The sequence below is a fragment of the Setaria viridis genome, chromosome 1, assembly GCF_005286985.2.
Source record: "Setaria viridis chromosome 1, Setaria_viridis_v4.0, whole genome shotgun sequence".
In the NCBI taxonomy this organism is placed as follows: Eukaryota; Viridiplantae; Streptophyta; class Magnoliopsida; order Poales; family Poaceae; genus Setaria; species Setaria viridis.
The window spans coordinates 26,846,059-26,866,281 of record NC_048263.2 but is presented as its reverse complement, the minus strand read 5'-3'; the positions used below and the strand labels follow the sequence as shown (position 1 = coordinate 26,866,281).

Genomic DNA, 20,223 nt, shown 5'->3' with positions numbered 1-20,223 from the left:
TCGGAGATTTCACCATACGCATCCACTTTAAAATATTGGAGGAAACCAAAATAACGTATGCTCACAAAGAAATGTTACTCCATAATGAGAGTGATTTTAGCTTGGAGCAAGTAGACGGCTAAAACTACCAATCTGCTGCTTCTAACGTGATGAGCTTGGATATCTTGGACATCCTTTGGTTACTTAGCTATGCATTTCAGTATAAGAAAAAGGGAAAGCATTGGTGCCATCAAACATAAGAGGAGCACTGCACACATGGAGGAATAAAGCCTACGTAAAATGTTTATCAGCATATTTCACGTATATATTTAGAACCGATGGGACATCCAATCTTAGAACTCAGAAACAAAATTTTATTATTTCTTATAACAATACATGAAATTGCTACGTGACACTTGAAGAAAAATGGACTCATTTGGTCATTGTTTATTTTGGTGATAACGTGCTTATCTAGATTCCTCTTTGTAGGCATTTTCCCCAAGGATGAATTCCATGCCATTTCATCCAAGTGATCCAAATTCCAAGCCATCCAAATCATAGCAATTTCCTGATGAACAGTGATTTTGTGAACATCGGATTAAGCGGTGTGGCTGGTCTGGTCGCTGTTTGTTTGGACCTTGAGCTGCGCTAGAACAATGAAGATGCACTCGCCAAATTAAGCGGTGATGGAAGAAGTGAACGCCATTGGAAGTTGGTTGAAGTCAATATTGAATACCCAACATTGCAGATAGAGCGGCATTATTGTTTGCATACACGCCATCATGTGGGAGTTGAAGTCCAAGTTGAAGAACGATTATGAACATCATTTTTGCTCTTGGCGGATGAAATATATGGTAGGGTTTATGCCGTCTAAGTCTACTAGAAGGTTTGCAAGAAGTCAAAAATTAGATGTACAAAAAAAACCTAGTTGACTATATTTCTTCAAGCTATTAAAAAACTACTTATTTCTACATTTTTTTCTTTCTATTCATATTCCTATTTCTTTTTAGACACATAAATAAAGTGAGAGATATTTTTTACATCCTCTCTATTTTTGAGGACTTTTTAAGTTTTTCTTGTGACTTTTATTGAATCAAATGTTAATTAACATTTTTAGTAGTGTGTTACATGTTAACTCATGCATGTCTTATTGGATACAACACGTTTTGTTATTCAAGATGCTTTGGTAGAAAGCAAAATCTTTTTATCAAAAAAAAGTGTATCGCAGCTATAGTTCAACCTTTTCTTAACAATTTCTATAATATACTGATTCAGTATATACATTTTTTTCACAAACTTGCTGGTCCAACATTTTGTATAAGACATGTATTTCAACAGTTTCCCAGAAAATTGTCAATCCAATATTTTTACAAGATCTATCCCTATCTCCAACCTTATTCACTATTTTAATTTGTTAGAAAACTTGCTGGACAAACATTTTTCATATGATGTTGCTCCAACTTTTGAATTGTTGATTCAACAATTTGTTTAAAAAATTAGTCGTGAAAGGCCAAACTAGCCAAGTTAATCTTTATTCAAGTGTTTTGATCATGCTTATTTGTCATGTTGCTGTAATTTTTTTGCATGTAATAAAACTCGGTGCGAGAAATGGAGCCCTAAACAACTATTTGTTTGGTGGAATAATTAAAAAGTATCAAGACTATAATTCGAAAGTATCTAACTTTGATAATTAAAGACTACAATGATGGTTCTAAATTAATTAAAATGGGTTTAGCTGGTTAAGTCTGTACTCATTGGAGGGGTTTTGGCAACAAAATCAAGCAGAGGGTGAGCATTTGCAACAAAAGAGTCTTTAGGGCAGAATTTCAAACTCTACACACCATATGGGTGTTTTATCTTTTTATTTGCAATTTTCGCAAAATCAAAAGATCGGATTGAGAAATCGAGAATAAAATTCTTGTCATTGCGAATGTGCTAGCATTAGCAAAAGTGTCGCCACTACATTTTATCATAGTATCATGACCTTTAGCTGTCAGTGTGGACAAGATGTAATATTAAAATAGAGATGTGTTATATGAAAAGATATAGATTTGGTACAAGCGGTCACAACTAATAATGAGGCGTTTGATATTGGAACTTGGGAGCGGAAATTTAAATCTTTGGTATGATCTCTGTGAATAATGTGCGCAGTTAGATGAACAAAACTCAGTTCTACTTTCTCATTACATCGTGATGATGTGGCTTTTGAAAATGAAAAAGGGAAAGAAAAAAAAACGAAACCTCCTTGCAAACAGCTTTTTCTTTGGGGAGTCTTTGGTTAGATGTTTTGTAGTCCTTTGGTTCATGGGGTCGTCTTTGTACTTTGAAAAAAAAATATGGTGCTGGGTGCGGCTTATGTTTTCCACGTTTTATGAAAGCAACCGTGTAGCAAATCCAGCAGGCAGCGGCATGCCGTATGCTGGAGACAGGAGACTGCTCTCCTAGCGCAGGACTCAGGAGGGTGGCCCTGGTCCCAGCCGAGCCACCCGCTGCTGCACATGTCCCCTGACAGGTCCCACCCAACCTGTCTCCTCATCCGTCCAAGTGGACGATCCACCCGATTAGATTAGCTTTTGTGTTAATTATCAATCGATCAATTGATTAAATATAAATTCGGTGGGTCTGACGGTGTCAGTGCACCGTGGAAAGAAAAGCAGAAGAAGATAAAAAGGCTGCGGGTTCACAGGCGTCCGCAGTAATCAACGGGTACACGCCAAGTTTGTACTGAACTCGTGGGAATTTTTTTTTTGTTTTTTGCCTTCTTGGTGAGATACGATAATGCCGTTTTTAAATACAAATATGAGGAGGAGGAGAGGTGGGCCCGCAGCGAGGAGCGCGACTGCGCGAGGAAAGAAGGCGCGGATCCAGGACGCTGAAAGGGCTCACGTGCGGGCGTTGGCGTTGGCGTTGGCGTTGGCGTGTGAACAAAGGCGTAGCGTGTCCCGCGTGGTCTCGCCCGCGGGCCACCCCACCTCCCCAACCCCAATCCCAAGCTCCCAACGGTCACGGCTGGCTCCCAGCCTCCGTCCCGTCCGGCGCGGAGGGAGGACTCCCGTTTCCGTCCCGTCCAACCGGGCTACTGCTGATGCTCCCAGGGCCACGTGCGCCTCAGCAACGGAGCCGTACGGTCCCCGGCGGCTTAATAGGCCCCGTTTGGGGGCACCGCCAATAATCCCGCCGAACTGGTCACGGTCACTGCACGGTACCGCCCCGCAAGGTCCCATCCTCCACCACGAGTTGCCTACAATCGAAACCCGCGGTACCGTCCCGCGAGGTCCCATCCTCCACCGCGAGTTGCCTAGGATTGAAACGCGCATCGCTCCCCGCGGTACTAGAAATCATCTTCGCTTTTACACATATGCCCTCCATCTCCCTCCCATTCACCTCTCGCTCCCGAGCAGCAGGAAGGGAGGCGTGGCGCTGCGGGCGGCAGGAGCAGCAGGGAGGGAGGCGCGGCGCTGCGAGCGGGCGTGCGGCGCCGCAACACGGCAGGGAGGGAGGCGCGGCGCGGCGAGCCGAAGGGAGGGAGGAGCGGCACTGCGAGCAGAAGGGAGGCACGGCGTGACACAGCAACTGGCTCGAGGCTATTGCGAGCAGGCAGCAGGCACACGGGTGGGGCGCGAGGCAGGGCCGAGTGGAGATGGCCAGTGCATGTCCGAGTGAAGGCTGGCACAATTGTTTCCTTCTCTTCCCCTCCTCGATTCAGCTAGTACCTCTGTGGATTTGTGCAGATGAGTAGTAAAATAGGTTCACAGCACATCAACGAAGCTTCAATTGCGAGTAATTGATCTAGGATTTGACGGAGATGATGAATTTTAGCTAAGGGAGGAAGAAGATAAGCCTGAGTAATAAAAAATAAAGACAAATAGAGAGATGAGAGGTAGGGCTATAAATAATTATTTGATCAAAATTTGTGTTTTACAAATTTCAAAAATATTGACAAAATCATTTTCTGGTCATACTCATAAATCAAATGAACTATCATTAGTCAAAAGGGCATATTACAATTAAAATAGATAATTAATTGCAAATAATCAGAGTTGCCAAACTCTCTGCTTATCTAACCAGTAGATTCTCAGATAAACTCAAACAAACGTAACCAATAATTCGCTTCCGTTTTCTTGCGCGATCAGCTCGTGAGCACGAAAGCAAAAGGAACCGGCACGCTCATGCCTACGGTTTCCAGAGAGAGTGACTTCGTTCAGAACAAAATAAAAAAAAAATTCCCTTTGAGGGCGAACGGAATCAGGATCAGAGCAGCAGCCGTAATTGCTCCGCCCGAGCTATTTCCCCAGCAAGCCAGGCAAGTTGGGCAACGAGACAAAAACGTGTCACCGTACAGAAACAGATTTCCGGAGCAAGGACGACCGCGACGCGGGCCACCAGCAGCAACTTGTCCATAGCCCAATGCCCGTCAACTAGCAATACCGATATGGTTTGGTTATCACATCGATTATTTACACATAATAAATATATGTTGCTTACAAGCTTTATATATGTAATTTATTTGCGTACCAGTATTTGCTTGTAAAGCTAGCCATTTGATGACAAACGAAGCGACGTTAACATTTGTTGGTGGTGCCCTCGCCTGCACGCATGCTGACATGCGCCATCGATGACGGACCATGTGTGCGCGATGGCAGCTGACGGGCCATCCCATGCCACGGTTTTCTAGGCTTTTTCGTTGGCCTTTCTGCTCGGCGACGAGTAATATTCTATACACCACGCCGCTGCTCGCGCCGGAATCGTGCCGCTCCTGCGGGAGAAAAAAAAATGTATCCAATTTTCTATTTTGTAAAGGTCACGAATCCAAGCTCTCGATGACCATTATTCGGATAGGATTTTCAAGTGAATCGGCATTTGATCTTCTATTTGCGGTAGCCACCCGTCACATTATCGTTTATTTTTTCACGACACGATTTGTGCTTCATATTTATTTAACTTGCGCGTGCCATCTTCAGACGTGTCATGCTAATCTACTCTTTTTTTTTTATTGTTCTGATATCATCAAATCTCTAAAGAGGCAACGGTTCTATCCATTCGAAACTTATGAGTATTGTCTTCTCTTTATATGGCTTTCCTCCAGGGTGAATTTGCAAGTCATCTATGTAAAGGGTTAAGAGTTTGTCCATCATAACTACACCATGTTTACGCAAAAGGATTATCCAGCAAGTTTTAGTTGCATTACCTGTCAGTCGCATGTTTTTACAAATTACAGCAATTACAGATTCATGACCCGGCTTAATTACGAGCCAGGTGCACACAAAAAGGTATTTGTCCTTCATATCCGAAACAATTTGAACTTCAATTGATGGCTATTTTCAGATGCTTGGTGAACAGCCTCATTCTTTAAGCAAGCATACACACCTTTCCCGCTTTCTCCATGAACAAAAAGCGTGCTCGTTAATCTAACTTGCAATGGTGCTTCCAATAGTGGTGATGATTTCCAAAAGTCAAAAAGGAGCTTTGATTTTTTTAACAGAAAAGAGACGGTATAGTTGCGGCCTCGTGAATCCTGTGATCTCGTGCAGCTGTTATTCGTTGCCATTAGTCAACTGCCGTTGCACCAACGGGATTCAGTGTTCCTTTTTTTAAAAAAATTAAATAAAATAAACCAGATTCAGTGTTCGTTGCTTCGATCATGCACGCAGGAGGAACATCTAAAAAACAGCTGTAAAGTAATAATGGTACTCCCTTTTTGATTTGATTTTACATTGTGTTACAGCACAAGTACGGTTTCTCTTTTGGAGTTGTGCAGGGGTCAATTCCAAGCGTAACTCTCATAGCGGTTACTGATAGCAACGCGTCTGCAGAATTTCACAACATGCATGCATGTTACCGGAGGCCAGCAGAGACGATCAACAACAAGTCACCCCCACATGGACATGGACGATCCCTTAAGAATCTTTGCTTCCGTGACCATGACCCCGGTCATATCAAAAAAATACATTGTGCATGCAAATTGCTTTTTCCTAGGGCACAAGCCAAATCTTTGACCGCAACGGCTATCATTTCCACAATCTTGGTTTCTGAACTAATGCCATGCTTTTGTGCAGGATTTTACAAAGTTTAGCCATATCCGTAGGCACATCAATGTCTCAATCAGGATAATCAGGCTGGAAAAAAAGGATTAATCCGATCGCTAGCCCGAAATGAGCCAAGCAGGCCCCACGGGTCCCCAGCGGCGGCTGCTGCGCGGCCCCCGACGGGGTTCCCCCAAATCGCCGGCCCCGGGCAGATCGCCACCGCCGGCCCGTCGCCCCTGCCCGCTCCGCCCCCTCTTTCCTTGTGCACCAACCCGTGGGGCCCGCGGGCACTCAACCGCGATGACCGCGCCACGTCGGCGCTGCGTCCTCCCCACCTTCCCACCAACCCCACGTGCAGCACAGCGCACCCCCGCCGGTAGCTGCTTGGACCCACCGCCACCCTTACCCGGGAAGGCAGGGACACACGCAGCTGCCGGCCACTCGCGCTCACTGACGCGCGGGCCCCCACCGAGCCGGCCCTACCCGCCATGGGCCGCTATAAGACGCCGCGGTGCCGCGCGGCTCCAGCGGCCGGCGACGCCTCCGCGCTTGGGTTGCTATAAATACGACGCGCTCCGGCTCGCTGATCTTTTTTTTTCCCCTTTCCCACCTCACTGCCGCCGTCGTCGCTGCTCGCATCGAGATTCGCGCGAGCCGTGTCCTGCTCGGCGCTGCTGGGTGGTGGTGGTGGTGCTGCTTACGGCTTACCCCCTTCCTTCCCTCGGCCGCGTCCGCGCCCAGATCTCTCTCGTTCGCTCGCCGGCGCCCGGGCTAGATCTGGGCGGAGGCCGGCCGGAGCTCGGTGAGGCGCGGAGGGGGCGGAAGGGGAGGGGAGGACAGAGAGCGCGGCGCGCGCCATGGAGCTGGCGGTGGGCGGCGGGATGCGGCGGTCGGCGTCGCACACCTCGCTCTCGGAGTCGGACGACTTCGAGCTTACGCGCCTGCTCAGCAAGCCGCGGATCAACGTCGAGCGCCAGCGCTCCTTCGACGACCGCTCGCTCAGCGACGTCTCGCACTCGGGCGGCTACGGCAGGGGCGGCGCCTTCGACGGCATGTACTCACCGGGGGGCGGCCTGCGCTCGCTCGTCGGCACCCCAGCCTCCTCCGCGCTCCACTCCTTCGAGCCACACCCCATCGTTGGCGACGCATGGGAGGCGCTCCGCCGCTCGCTCGTCTTCTTCCGCGGCCAGCCACTCGGTACCGTCGCTGCAGTCGACCACGCGTCCGAGGAAGTCCTTAACTATGACCAGGTGGGCTTTCACTGCACTTTTTGTCGATTGAAACGGCAAGTTATTATTTTCGTGGCAGCAACTGCAAATTAAATTCGATTCAGACCTTGTAATTCGGACGCTTATCAGTTTCTGCTTATCTTATATTTGGGGGAACTTTGGGGGCAGGTGTTTGTGAGGGATTTCGTGCCGAGCGCACTGGCGTTCCTGATGAACGGCGAGCCCGATATCGTCAAGAACTTCCTTCTGAAGACACTGCTGCTGCAGGGCTGGGAGAAGAAAGTCGACCGGTTCAAGCTCGGGGAGGGGGCCATGCCGGCGAGCTTCAAGGTGATGCATGACGCAAAGAAGGGTGTCGAGACCCTACATGCTGATTTTGGGGAGAGCGCGATTGGGAGGGTTGCGCCGGTGGATTCGGGGTTCTGGTGGATCATACTCTTGCGGGCCTACACAAAGACCACCGGTGATTTGACGCTGGCAGAGACACCGGAGTGCCAGAAAGGGATGAGGCTCATACTTAGCCTGTGCTTATCTGAGGGATTTGATACCTTCCCCACATTGTTATGTGCCGATGGTTGCTGCATGATAGATCGCAGAATGGTATGCTCCGATCATTCAGTATGCTTTTGCCTATGTTTAGCATTTCTATTACAATGTTTATTATAGACTAAATATGTAGAGCACTACTGATAAAATTAATGGACTTATTATCTCCCATTTTTCTAAAGATAGTTCAATCTGAGGTTCAGACGTTCAGTGCTTGAGTGATATTTCTTAAATAATGTAAGGTTTGAACTATTCTGGTTATGATTTGCGTGCTTCCTGTGCCCCGTATTCTGAATACATAGGATATAAATAACCATTCGATTAAGGCTGAAAGCCTGAAACGTGACACTGCGGAACACTATTTTATGGGTAGTATAAGTAGCTGTTTGTTTTATTTTGTGTTGTGGAGTTCATAATCCAGTTGTCCAGTAAAGTAATGACATGAACCCAGGTTATTTATTTTTGTGGTTATTAGTCAAACTTCAATTGTTTGAACTTGTGCAGTACTGTATTGCGGTTGTTTTTGGTTGACCATCATATTAGTGTTTGTCAAAAAACTAACAAATGTAATGGCACCATACGTCCATACACACCCTCCCCTGCTCCCTTCTTTGAGCACGAACTAGACTACAACAGACGCATGAAACCGGATTATTTTGTTTGGCTTTTAATTGTTGGTGGAGCCTAGTCCTGCTATAACATCTCGTGAACAGCCTTGCATTGCAGGTACACACGAAGATATATCTTATATGTGTGTATGGAAATATGGCATATAGAATAATATCCATTTCACTGTATATCTTTTGTGAAGATATTTATTAATCATATTCGTCTTCCTTGTTGCTGGCTTTGGACATATCCATGCCAATATTTAAATTACTTATGGACATAAGTGCTGAATTGCTTAGTTTGAAATGCCAGTTGATTTGTAACTGAGCTTACATGTTCTTTGTTATTGTTAATCTTGTAGGGTGTATATGGCTACCCCATTGAAATTCAAGCCCTTTTCTTCATGGCACTTAGGTGTGCTCTTCAAATGCTTAAGCATGACAATGAAGGGAAGGAGTTTGTTGAGAAGATTGCTACTCGCCTTCATGCTTTAAGCTATCACATGCGAAGCTATTTTTGGCTTGATTTCCAACAGCTAAATGACATTTACCGTTACAAGACAGAAGAATATTCGCACACAGCTGTCAACAAATTTAATGTTATTCCGGATTCTATTCCGGATTGGCTGTTTGATTTCATGCCTTGTCAAGGTGGTTTTTTCGTTGGTAATGTTAGTCCTGCAAGGATGGACTTCCGTTGGTTTGCACTTGGAAACATGATTGCCATACTTTCTTCTCTTGCAACACCTGAGCAATCTGTGGCTATAATGGATCTTATTGAGGAGCGTTGGGAAGAGCTTATTGGTGAAATGCCTCTGAAGATATGTTATCCAGCCATTGAGAACCATGAATGGCGAATTGTGACAGGTTGTGATCCGAAAAATACTAGATGGAGTTATCACAACGGAGGGTCATGGCCAGGTTAGTGAGCTTCACTTTACTTGGATTACTCTCTTTGAATTCCTTGCAGTTTTGTAAGGTCAAAAGGTGCTTCGCTTTTGTTCTATCCTGTTTTGGAGGTTGAACTACACTGGCAGTAAGGATATAATTTGAGGAGATACTCGATATCCATACATTCATATTTTCTTACAATTTTTACGTTCTGATCAGTGTTGAAAGGTTTCATCGGACAGCGTTTTCCTTTAGATGATAGTTCATACCAAATTTTCCTAATCTATATCACACGGCACAGAATTCTTTAGGTTCCCATCTGTTCAATGATGTTCCTGGTTTCTTATATTTCTAATAGAAATCCGTAACACGATATATTGATATCATTATCATGCATTGTCCTTAGTCCAAGGTATCTGAGCAATATGAGCTATTTTCGCACATTATTTTCATAATTTTGTTCATCTTTCTGCAGTACTTCTGTGGCTGCTGACTGCGGCCTGCATCAAGACTGGACGACCGCAAATTGCAAGAAGAGCAATTGACCTAGCTGAGAGGCGGCTATTGAAGGATGGCTGGCCAGAGTACTATGATGGGAAACTTGGGCGGTATGTCGGCAAGCAGGCAAGAAAATTCCAGACTTGGTCCATCGCTGGGTATTTGGTCGCAAAGATGATGCTGGAGGACCCTTCACATCTTGGCATGATCTCCCTGGAGGAGGATAAGGCGATGCTGAAGCCTGTTTTGAAGCGGTCCGCATCGTGGACAAATTGAGATGGTGACGAAAAGTTTTAGGGAAGCAAAGTCAGCTGAAATTCTTGGGATAGCATCTCCTTGTCTGCTTACCCCCTTCCTTTGACTTTCCAAACCAGGGTGGTTTGTGTCTTCTGGATTTTCCTTGGTTGTACAATATCTCAGCTCGTTTCCTGAGTTGAAAAGAAGCAACTGCAGAAATGGGCATTTTCTTTTTGTTTTTTTCAATCTCTCGTTGTAAGAAGATACTCATATTCTTGCTTGGGCCATCCTACAAGTTGTGGATCAGTTAACGGATCCTTCCAGTTGGGCTCAACTTTGTTGTACCAGTTGACCATACAGACTGAGTAAGCTGATTTCAGCTTCCCTGTGAACAGCACAAGTGCTATTTCTAACGGATGAATAAAGCTCCTTTCTCTGCGTTGCTACATGCCTGTGTTTCTATTGCTTTGCTTGACTCCCTGTCTGCCTGTCCCATGAAGACAAGCCAAAGAAAGTGTGCCTTGTGTGTCTCTTCCTCTTCTGTCTCCTAGAGATTTGTTGCTATACACTTGTCTTTAAGAAAAGAAGACAATTTCTCGATCCAGCCTTCCCTGTTCCCTCAATGTCTATCCTGTAGCATGTTTACTACTTGTGTGACAAATCCGAACTAAACATATCAATTTGCGTGTCTCCTAAATCACCTACAAAATTGTGGATATATCTATGTATTACTATCTTTTGAAATCATTTTGTTCATAGAGCAGGGAACATATCAATTTGTGTATCTCCTAATTCAATTTCGACATTAGCATAAATGTGCAACTTCTCATTTCATATTCAGGGTCACCATCAATTTACCCCTCCAATTGCAGGGGACGAGGCATGTGTTGATGCGCTGGTGAGAACCAGAGCACTTTGTAATTGAAACACGGTTTGATTTCGTGTTTTACTTGTATTGAAAGAGGTGAATATGTTGACATTTGATTTGAATATTGATATTGCGAACAGAAACGGTTGTAACAAATGTAGGTCTTGAGGCGACTGGGCTATCATCAGTAGCAGATATACGGGCGCATGATGTTCATGAGCTTCCTATGAGCCAATAAAGCTATCTGGAGATGGGTAAATTGCAGTATCTTCTATCCTATACTACAAAAGATCACATCTATCATGTATGGCACGTGTGTGGTGCCTCACATGCATCTATGCTAGTCATGTAAACATCCAACCCTAAACCCCCTTGATCTTTAGAAACATCCACTAATGTACTAGCAGCAGCAAATAGCAAATTCCGAATTCTAAACCGCCCCGGATGTTAAAATGGTAACAAAATAGTATTGGACTGGATTTCGCCAACAAAGGATCAAAACCAGTCAAAATTCCATAGCCTTATTGAAGGCCCAAGTCCAACGTAAGTACACGAACGCAGAAGCCCAGGACCCTCACGCAGTTCATTTCCAGCCCACTCCACCCCCTGTCGAGAGAGGGTCCACCACACGGGCCACACCAGTCACCACTCACCAGAGACTCCTTCCTTCGTCCCCGAGATCTCGATCTCGATCCCACCGCGCCATGGCCGCCGCCTCCTCACCCACCTCCCCGCCCCCGCCGCCGGAGACCGACGCCGCCGCGCCAGGACTCCCCGATCTCTCGATACCCTACGACCTGGCCACGCGCGGGCAGTGGCAGGCGCTCTTCTCCCACCTCTCCCACCCGGCCCACGTCCCGCACCCGCACCACCGCCTCCTCCTCTCCGCGCTCTCCGCCCTCTCCCTCGCCAAGCTCCGACGCTTCCCCGACGCCGCCGCGCTGCTCGCCTCCCTCCACCCGGACCCGGCCTGCCCGCCGCCGCCCTTCCTCATCCGCCTCCTCCACGCGCTCCTCCCGCTCTTCCTCCCCGACCGCCCCCTCGCGCTCGACCGCCTCTACACCCTCCTCTCCTCCGTCCGCGCCCGCCCCGACGCCGGGCACCCCGAGTGGCGCCGCCGCGACGCCCTCGTCGCGTCCCTCCTCGCCGCCGACCACCTCGCCCACCGCGAGTTCGACGTCGCCCTAGCCCTCCTCGCCGACATCGCCGCGCGCGACCCGGGCGACCCGGTGCTCCTCTCCCGCCTCGCCTACGCGCACCTCCAGATCGGCAACCTCGCCGCGGCCTCCGCCGCCTTCCGCCACGTGGAGTCCGTGGTCGCCGCGGCCGAGGACCCCGCGCGGCACGCCAACCTCCTCGCCCGCAACCGCGCTCTGGAGTGCATCGTGGCCAAGGACTTCGCGGCGGCGGTGCGGGAGTACGAGCGCTGCATCGAAGCGGACCCCGCAGACGCCGTGGCGCTCAACAACAAGGCGCTCTGCCTCATGTACTCGCGGGACCTCGGCGACGCCATCAAGGTGCTCGAGGGCGCGCTCGAGAGGATTCCCACGGCGGCCCTCAACGAGACGGTGGTGGTCAACCTGTGCAGCATGTACGAGCTCGCCTTTGTCAACCATGGCGAGGTCAAGAGGAGCCTTGCCGAATGGATCGCCAGGGTTGCGCCCGACGATTTTGACACCTCCTGCACGCGGATGTAGGAGGTAACCCCTATTGCAATTCAGCTTTGGGCCATGTATGGCTGTTCTGTGGTGCATACTGAAATTTGACTGTCCATGTTCAATCGATTTCTTTGGTAGCAATTGAAGTTGTGAGGTGATTGCCTGATTGGTTATACATACATGGTTGAAAAGAAATGAGTACATTGTAAAAGACAAACATGTTGCTGTGATTACACCTATGCAGAATCCCAGTTTTTCTTTACTAGTGTCAACCTCAATTGTCACAACTGAGGGCTGCTTGGTTTCTGCTTGGGGCTCGCCTCGCCTCTTCTTGCTGGCACGAGCCACGATGCGCTTGCCAGCCCAGGCGAGCGAATTTGGCTATCTCACGCTGGCAAGCTAAACCTTGCTCGCACAAGCCCCGAGAGAATTTTGCTTCAGTTCCAAAAGTCTTGCCTTGCTCACTCTCCTGGCAAGGCAACACAATAGCTATCAAGAAAAACCAAGCACGCCCTGACATGATTTACACTCTTTCCCAGCTTAAAAAAAAATCCTACCCATCTGGGCAATTCAGGCAATTAGGCTAGCCTAGTTTCATACTGAACTTGGTGACTAGAAATCCATTACACATTTCCCTGAGATAGTATTTGTTTCAAAATAGAGAGGTGTCATACCATGTACAATCTCTTGGTGTCTAGGCAAGAAACACATCAAGATACACAAGCTTAGCGAGAGAGGCAGGCTCCCATGGCATTGCAAAAATAAAAATGAACATAGTTGAGATGTTAATATGAGAGAGAAATAAGAATATCTTGTGCAATCCTGGTTAATGTTTACTAGTATACTCAAGTGACATGAGGTTGGAGCCCAGGAACTGAAAGAACTATGCTAAGAAGCCGCACTGGGTCCTATATTGTGACTGCATAATGCAAGAAAAGTATCTGAAGGTTTGAGCACTTAGCACCACTTAACTTGTAACGCGGGGTAATATAGCCATCAACTTATAAACTGCAGTTTTGGGTCCTCATTTTTTTTATTGGTTCATTTGTCTCCATACCTCTCCACCTAAGCTCCTCATGGTGATGTGGCATGACAGCTAGGTGGCTGCTCCTCTCAGTTTGCCTACCAGGATTGGCCGCCGGCAAATGTGGAACCTAACTGTTGTGGAGGCCAGAACACTCTCCCTGCGCGGCCAGTTGGTCTTCTCAAGCCTTTGGGAGGAGACAGCCGCACCGCCCCTGCTCCTCTTTGGAGCCATCCCCGTCAGCCGTTGACACTGCATCACTGCAGAAGTGCAGATGGTTCCTCCGCGCATTTCATGGGATAAACTAGAGTGAGATTTGGGGATAATTTGCTCAAAGATTTGAGGAAAGGGAAAGCAATAGTGCCAATGTGGACGGATTCGGCTTTGTTCACCACTTCTAAGCAGGAAGAAGGCTGTTGGAATTCTGTTGCCTGTCTGCGGCCGCGGCGGCGAGCTCCCCCTGTTTCACTGCTATCCAAACCAAATCCATTGGAGTTGCTTTCGTGTGGATGAAGTTTCTGTTTGCCATATGGTTTGCTCAAAAGTGCAGTAGGTACCCGTTTCTTATTTGTTGGTTCACGGCTTTGTTCATCCCGATTGCTCCCTCCGTGCATCAATTTGCTCGCTGCTAGGAAGGATCTTGCAATGCAGCTCATCTTCTTGCTTTTCGATCTTGGCTGCGTATGTCGTACCCGCGTGATGCTACTCTGCAACCCATTGAGGCAAATGGATTTAGTTTGGTCGCCCAACAACTCAGCATCAAGCGCAGGTATTTGTTTGGGCTGTTTGGGCTAGCAATCAGCTTTCGGCTGCTGAAAGTCAGCTAGGTTCAGTTCAGAAGTAGCCATGGTAGGGTGGCCGGAAGGTTGCAGGCTTGCAGCTAGAGTGGTCATCAGTCGTCAACACTCAACACAAATAGGAAGGAAGGTGTTTTTTTTTAATCAAACTTATAGGGTGCTCTAAATCTCCTCTTATAGAAGCAGCGTTCAAAAATTGTTGAGGACATCTGCTACTGGGAGGATAAAAAGATACGGAGAGAGTGATTGGAGAGCTGGAGAAGCAGCGTGGGCATCAAACGTCTCCGCGATCAACCCCAGATAAAATGGATGTGTCCGTTTGCAATTTGTTTTTCTGGCTTTCTGCGTACGTGCTTTGCTTGACTAGTCGACGCCGTTTATTACTTTCTTAAAATTTGGTAGATACTACATGCCGTGACTTGTGATCAGTCATTAGTCCTGAAATACAAGGATATCCAAACACATTCTAGGGCTGATTAAGGGAGACGCACGTGCCCTTCAGGCCTTCACTTTAACATGAGGAGCTGTTCGTTCTGCATAGCGATATTATGGGCCGTTGCCGTCTGCAACTAATGGCAGCTTAGGATAACAACAATGTCTAGGTGGTTTAAACCCAAGTAAGTGGTGGTGGGAAAAACTACAAGGAGAATCAAATGAATTCTAGAAGATTTGTTTAAATGTGTTTAAAATAAGTCAAATCTTGAATTACATTTATCTCAATCAAGATTTTGATGGCAATACAAGAGATGGAATTTCAAGTATTATATTGCATTGTTAGAGCATCTCTAGCAGATTAAACTTCCCCTTACCCCTTTAGGCTTTGTGTGGCAATTCGTGGGTTGAATCCACGGGAGAGCCAATCCAAGGAGGGATTTGGTGGGTCCCCCCCCACCCACCCAATCCACGTCTACGTCAGGGGTTTCATCCCTCAGATGCTAATTATTATTTAGCTGAGCTTAGATATACAGGGATTGCACCTATCAAAATAAAAAAATTAAAAATTAAAAAGATTTTGACGGCAATACAAGAGATGGAATTTCAAGTACTATATTGCATTGTTAGAGCATCTCTAGCAGATTGAATTTACCTTTCCCCTTTATCCTTATTACACTCAAGTGCTTAAAAAAAATAGACAGCCTGTTCGCTTCAGCTTATTCAGACGGCTTATCAGCCACCAAACAGTATTTTCCTCTCACAACAAATAAGCCGTTTCAGCTTTTCAGCCGGCTTATAAGCTGAAGCGAACAGGCCCAGAGCCAATTGTACATCATTCCCTGATGAATTTCTAGGCACCAATTGAGCTATTAGTAACAGATCCCTTTCTATTCCCCTTTCCTTTTTATTTTTTCTCAATCCCCTCCCTCTCCTCTTTGCATCCCTTTCACCCTTTTCCTTTCCAACCACACGATCTACACGCTCGCGAGGAACGCTGGCCGCTCGATCCTCTCGCTGGCCACCTCGCCGTCCAACAGCACCACCGCCGGCCACCTCGCCGTTCGCCCGCGCCCTTGCCGTCCGCGGGCCGCCCGCTCCACCGCCCGCCGCGGCATCCGCAAGCGCCGCCGGTGCTTGGCTCCTCGTGCCGCCGCCTCTGCCTGCCACAGCCTGGCTTGCCGTGCCGCCGTCCACTCGCGCCATTCGCCCGTGCCCCGACCTCTGCGTGGCCGTGGCCATCCCCATCCACACCGGTAGGCCCGTGCCTCGACCCCAGCGCCGCCGGTCTCGTTCCGGCCCCGCGCCGCCGTTGCCTTCGTCCAGGCATGAGCGGCGGCGCCGCAGGAGGCCGCCACCCTCGTCGCGGCCTTGCACCGCCACGCCTCGTCCTGAACCTGCGCCGCCGCTCCCCCGTACCGGCCCTACACCGCCCCTGCCCCGTACCAGCTCTGTGCCGCCGGCGCTGGAGGGGAACGGAGAGGCGGGAGAGAGAAGAGAGAAAGAGAGAAGGAAGAAAAAGGATTTTTTAGCCAATGACAGGTGGGACGAGGAGCCATCCGTTCTTGGAGCAGTGCAGCATCAACGACGCTGAGTCGTCTGGCGCCGTGACTCTAGGGACACGCACGCTCAATGCGTACTTGTTCTTGGTCACCGGGTCGAAGACGTGGAGGGAGCCACCATTTCTGCTTCTTGGTGGAGCGGGGGTTATGAGCAATGGCCATGCCTTGGTGTCCCGGATTGGCGTCGAGATTGCACTCCAGTCCTTGCAGACGGACTTGAGGTGCAAGAAATCGATGAACGATAGCTTGGGAACAGCATGCTCCGCCAACAGGTCGGTAGGGAGGCTGGACCACTGCGGCGGACAATCTGATGTTGGGTCAGGCGACCGTGAAATGCTCTTCTCCTGTCCATCACCCTTGCTGCCGCCTTGCTGCCTTGACAACTCAAACTTAAACCTGTAAATCGTCCGTAGTTAAGCTTAAGCAATAAGCATGCCTTGTCAACACCTAAGTGCGGTGCTGAATTGCTAATCAATGCTCAATAGTATCAGTGTGGTACGAGTAAAAATATATGGCCGGTCATCAGGTGTCATCTAGGTCATCGAACTTCCAAAATACACATCTGCATCCCTAAACTTGCTAATCGGCTCACGCGAAGTCCAATTGTCCAAATCACCGGTAGTCCGGTACCCAGTTAAACCGCATACGTGGCATGACTGTGTGTTGGCGTTGACTGACATGTGGATCCCACATGTCACATGCAGCATCTACTCCCGTCTCCTCTCTGCCTTCCCTTTCTTCCTCCTCCTTCTCTACCCCCGGCGAGCCTCGAGCTGCTCTGGCGGGGACCCGCGGGGCAGCACATCTCCGGCGGCCATCCTTGGCCTGCGTGCTTCATGCGCCGCCCCTCCACCACCGCCGCAACTCCGTCGCCAGGTCGGGGGAGCGCCGTCGTGCCTAGCGGCGACGGGGCGGAGGTGCCGAGCAGACAGGGGCGCCTGCGAGCCATCGCCGCCCGCGCCAAGACGCGCGCAGCCCTGGAGCTCAAGCACCGCTCCGCCCCGCGGTTCGGGGCCCATTGTGCCGCCGCCCTCGTCTCGCTCCAAATTGACAATGGCCACCATAGCCATCCACCCGCGCCGCACTGCAATTCTGGCCACCGGCCGCCTGTGCACGGCCGCAGGCGCCGTCTACCCGCGCTGGTCCGTGGCGAGGATGGGACAAAATCCGGTGGAGAAACGCGAGAACGGCGGCGTGGCGAACAGGTTCCCATGTGGCGCACGTGCCCACGCACGCGACGTGCCGTGAGCACGCGCACGGGCGCGACGGGGAGGGGCGAGCTGGGCCGCGAGCACGACGGAGTGGAACTCCTTCAGCTTGGGCGGCGCGAAGGTCTGGGCGAGCGTGGAGGCAAAGAGAAAGAGAGAGAAGGAGAGAAGATAGTTGGATATGACATGTGGCCCGACGTCAACATGCAGTCAATGTGCCACGCATGCAGTTTCACGTGGATTATGGAGATTTGGACGTCGCACGAATTAGTAAATTCAGGAACTCCAATGTATATTTTTGAAGTTTGAGGACTTGGATGGCACCTGCCACAAGCAAGTTCATGTACCGCCCGTCAATTTTACTCTAACAGTACACAGCACCTGCCGTTGTTGCTAGGAACAGAACAGTATGCTTGGGTTTCCGGTGGCGTGTTGTCACAATGATCCTCATCGTCCTCCGATCCCCACAAAGCTACACCGGATGGTCATGTCATCCAACGAGAAGGTGAAAACCATGACCATCCAACGAGAAGGTGAAAACCCTGACACCATCGTTGCGAGACCACAGGATATGGATGGTGTTGGGTTCGGTCCCCGCCTCTGTTGCCGGCGACGATGACACCGCGAGACAGTTGCTGCCTACGAAGAGCGTCATGTCCCCGATGCCATCGACTTGCCTCCATGCATCTCGCGATGGATCCCACCGGCACACGTCAACGCCGACCACCTCTTCCGGGAAGCCAAAAATATACGGCCGGACAAAGTAGAGGTCGCCGGACCCGCCGCCGTCGATGGGCGCGACCAGATACGGTCGCGCTGGATGATGACTAGGGAACGGCCCTGGGATCCTAATGTCAGTCCTCTCGACGCGAGGAGCTGCCGGCGCCGGGGCGGTCGCGTGGGCCACCACGGAGTAGGAGCCGTTGGTGGTGGCGCGCGTATACTTTCCCTCCATGGCAAGCCACAGCGCCATTGAAGACGTCGAAGCTGTTCTCGAACGTCACCTCGACCCGCGACCACGTCTCGTCACCCAGGCGACAGTAGCGGAGGTACGTCTCTCCGATGAATCCCAACACGATATTGCAGCCCGGCGCCATCGGGGCCGGAGCGGAGAGCGTGCAGTTGAAGAGAAGAACTCAAGGTGCGGCGGGTCCTTCGGCATCGGAGGCAGAGGCGCCACGGTCGTCGCCTCTGGTTCTTCCGACGGCGGCGCGGCGAACAGGGTCGTCAAGAAGCACTCGTTCATGACCTCGTCGAGCACGAGGAACAGTTGCCCCCGGTGCACGCGATGGGGACTCGTACACGCTGCCATTGCAGGGATCGACAAAGGTCGGGTTGCGTCCTCGACGCTGGGGAACTGGATCGCGTAGGCCGACGTGGACCGGAATTCCGACGGGAAACAGGACGAAGCATATCTTCCTTCTCTTCATGATCCTCGTGAACCATTGTGTGTGAATGTTCGTCTTTAGCTCAACTCTCTAGCTGGTGATGAAGATAACCTAAATCTTTTTTTTTGGTCGAAAGAGAGAGCTTTATTGCTGAAGGGTATTCATCACACATGAGAGTGTTAACACACTCAGGCACAGAAGCAAAAGAAACACGACACTGACCCGAGCGAATGGCTAGATGAGCTAGCTCATGCGCAATTTTATTCTTCTCTCTCCTAATCTTGGCGAAACATAGACTTTGCAGCTGTCTGCTATCCTGCCGAATATCGAGGATGACATGTGTGATCAGAGATCTATCAACACCAGTAGATCCCATTTTGTCAATAACTATCGAGTAGTCTGCTTCTAGTATCATATCTCTATTCGGCCATCTTGCTGCTAATCTGACTCCTTCCAGACATGCTAACATCTCTGCTTCTTCTGCATCTCTACAATGGCGCAGCCAATGCCAAACCGTCATCAACGGCTGCCCTTTGCTATCCCTGATGATAACGCCCACCGCTGCTTCACCGGTCTGGTTGATAAAAGCCACATTTACATTGATCTTGAGGACCTCCCCTTCTAGCGGAGTCCATTTTGTAACTCTCTTCAGTCTTTAGCGGCTTCATTGATGGTTGGGCCTGGCTTGCTCCTGAAATCTTTTGCTTCCCTTGTAAATCCTCAGCCATCATCTGTTGCCGGATTTGGAACAGTTACTGCTTATATCTCGTCACAAAGAGCACAGATCCGGCAATCAATATTTGCTCACCAGCTTGCAACACGCTATTTCTGACACTCCAACATCTCCATATTAGCATAAGAAAATTTGAAATAGTTTCTGTGTCGTGCCTGTCCAACAAAAGGAGCCATTCTGGGGCTGTATAAATTCGATCGGCTTCAACAGGCAGCAACAATTGGCTCCTCAGTTCATGACGTAAAGCCCGAGCATGTTGACAGGAAATGACAGCATGAAAACAATCCTCCGCATGGTGACCACAGAGAGCTCGCAGCTGCTCTCTTGGTCCAAATGTCTGAGACACTTGTTTGCTCCGGTGGGCAAACCATTATTGACAATCTTCCAAGCGAAAACTCTTACCTTTGACGGGATCTGAGCACTCCAAATTTTCTTCCATAAGCCTCGATTCCCATCTGCACTGGCGCTAGGGCCAATATCGCCCATCTCATAGTTCCACTTCATAGCCAATCTATAAGCACTTCTCACAAAAACAGTCC

The 20,223-nt window shown here is 49.2% G+C and overlaps 2 protein-coding genes across 2 annotated transcripts; both read left to right on the top strand.

Annotated features, from left to right (window-relative positions):
• Positions 1–6,530: 6,530 nt before the first annotated feature.
• LOC117857347 (cytosolic invertase 1) lies at positions 6,531–10,460 on the top strand. Its single transcript, XM_034739974.2, has 4 exons — positions 6,531–7,255; positions 7,403–7,834; positions 8,751–9,309; positions 9,755–10,460. Exons 1-4 carry the CDS (start codon positions 6,863–6,865, stop codon positions 10,051–10,053), a joined length of 1,683 nt encoding a protein of 560 aa, XP_034595865.1. The 5' UTR covers positions 6,531–6,862; the 3' UTR covers positions 10,054–10,460.
• A 1,007-nt stretch (positions 10,461–11,467) lies between these two features.
• On the top strand, positions 11,468–14,695 carry LOC117857356 (uncharacterized). Its single transcript, XM_034739987.2, has 2 exons — positions 11,468–12,582; positions 13,637–14,695. The coding sequence occupies exon 1, from the start codon at positions 11,587–11,589 to the stop codon at positions 12,577–12,579; it is 993 nt and encodes a 330-aa protein (XP_034595878.1). The 5' UTR covers positions 11,468–11,586; the 3' UTR covers positions 12,580–12,582; positions 13,637–14,695.
• The last annotated feature ends 5,528 nt before the right edge of the window (positions 14,696–20,223 follow it).

Excerpts from the sequence above, each read along its gene's own strand:
- LOC117857347 (XM_034739974.2), top strand. The coding sequence starts at position 6,863 with ATGGAGCTGGCGGTGGGCGGCGGGATGCGGCGGTCGGCGTCGCACACC. Across the intron at positions 7,835-8,750 it reads GCATGATAGATCGCAGAATG|GGTGTATATGGCTACCCCAT; the intron begins GTATGCTCCGAT and ends TTAATCTTGTAG. Across the intron at positions 9,310-9,754 it reads CAACGGAGGGTCATGGCCAG|TACTTCTGTGGCTGCTGACT; the intron begins GTTAGTGAGCTT and ends ATCTTTCTGCAG.
- LOC117857356 (XM_034739987.2), top strand. The coding sequence starts at position 11,587 with ATGGCCGCCGCCTCCTCACCCACCTCCCCGCCCCCGCCGCCGGAGACC.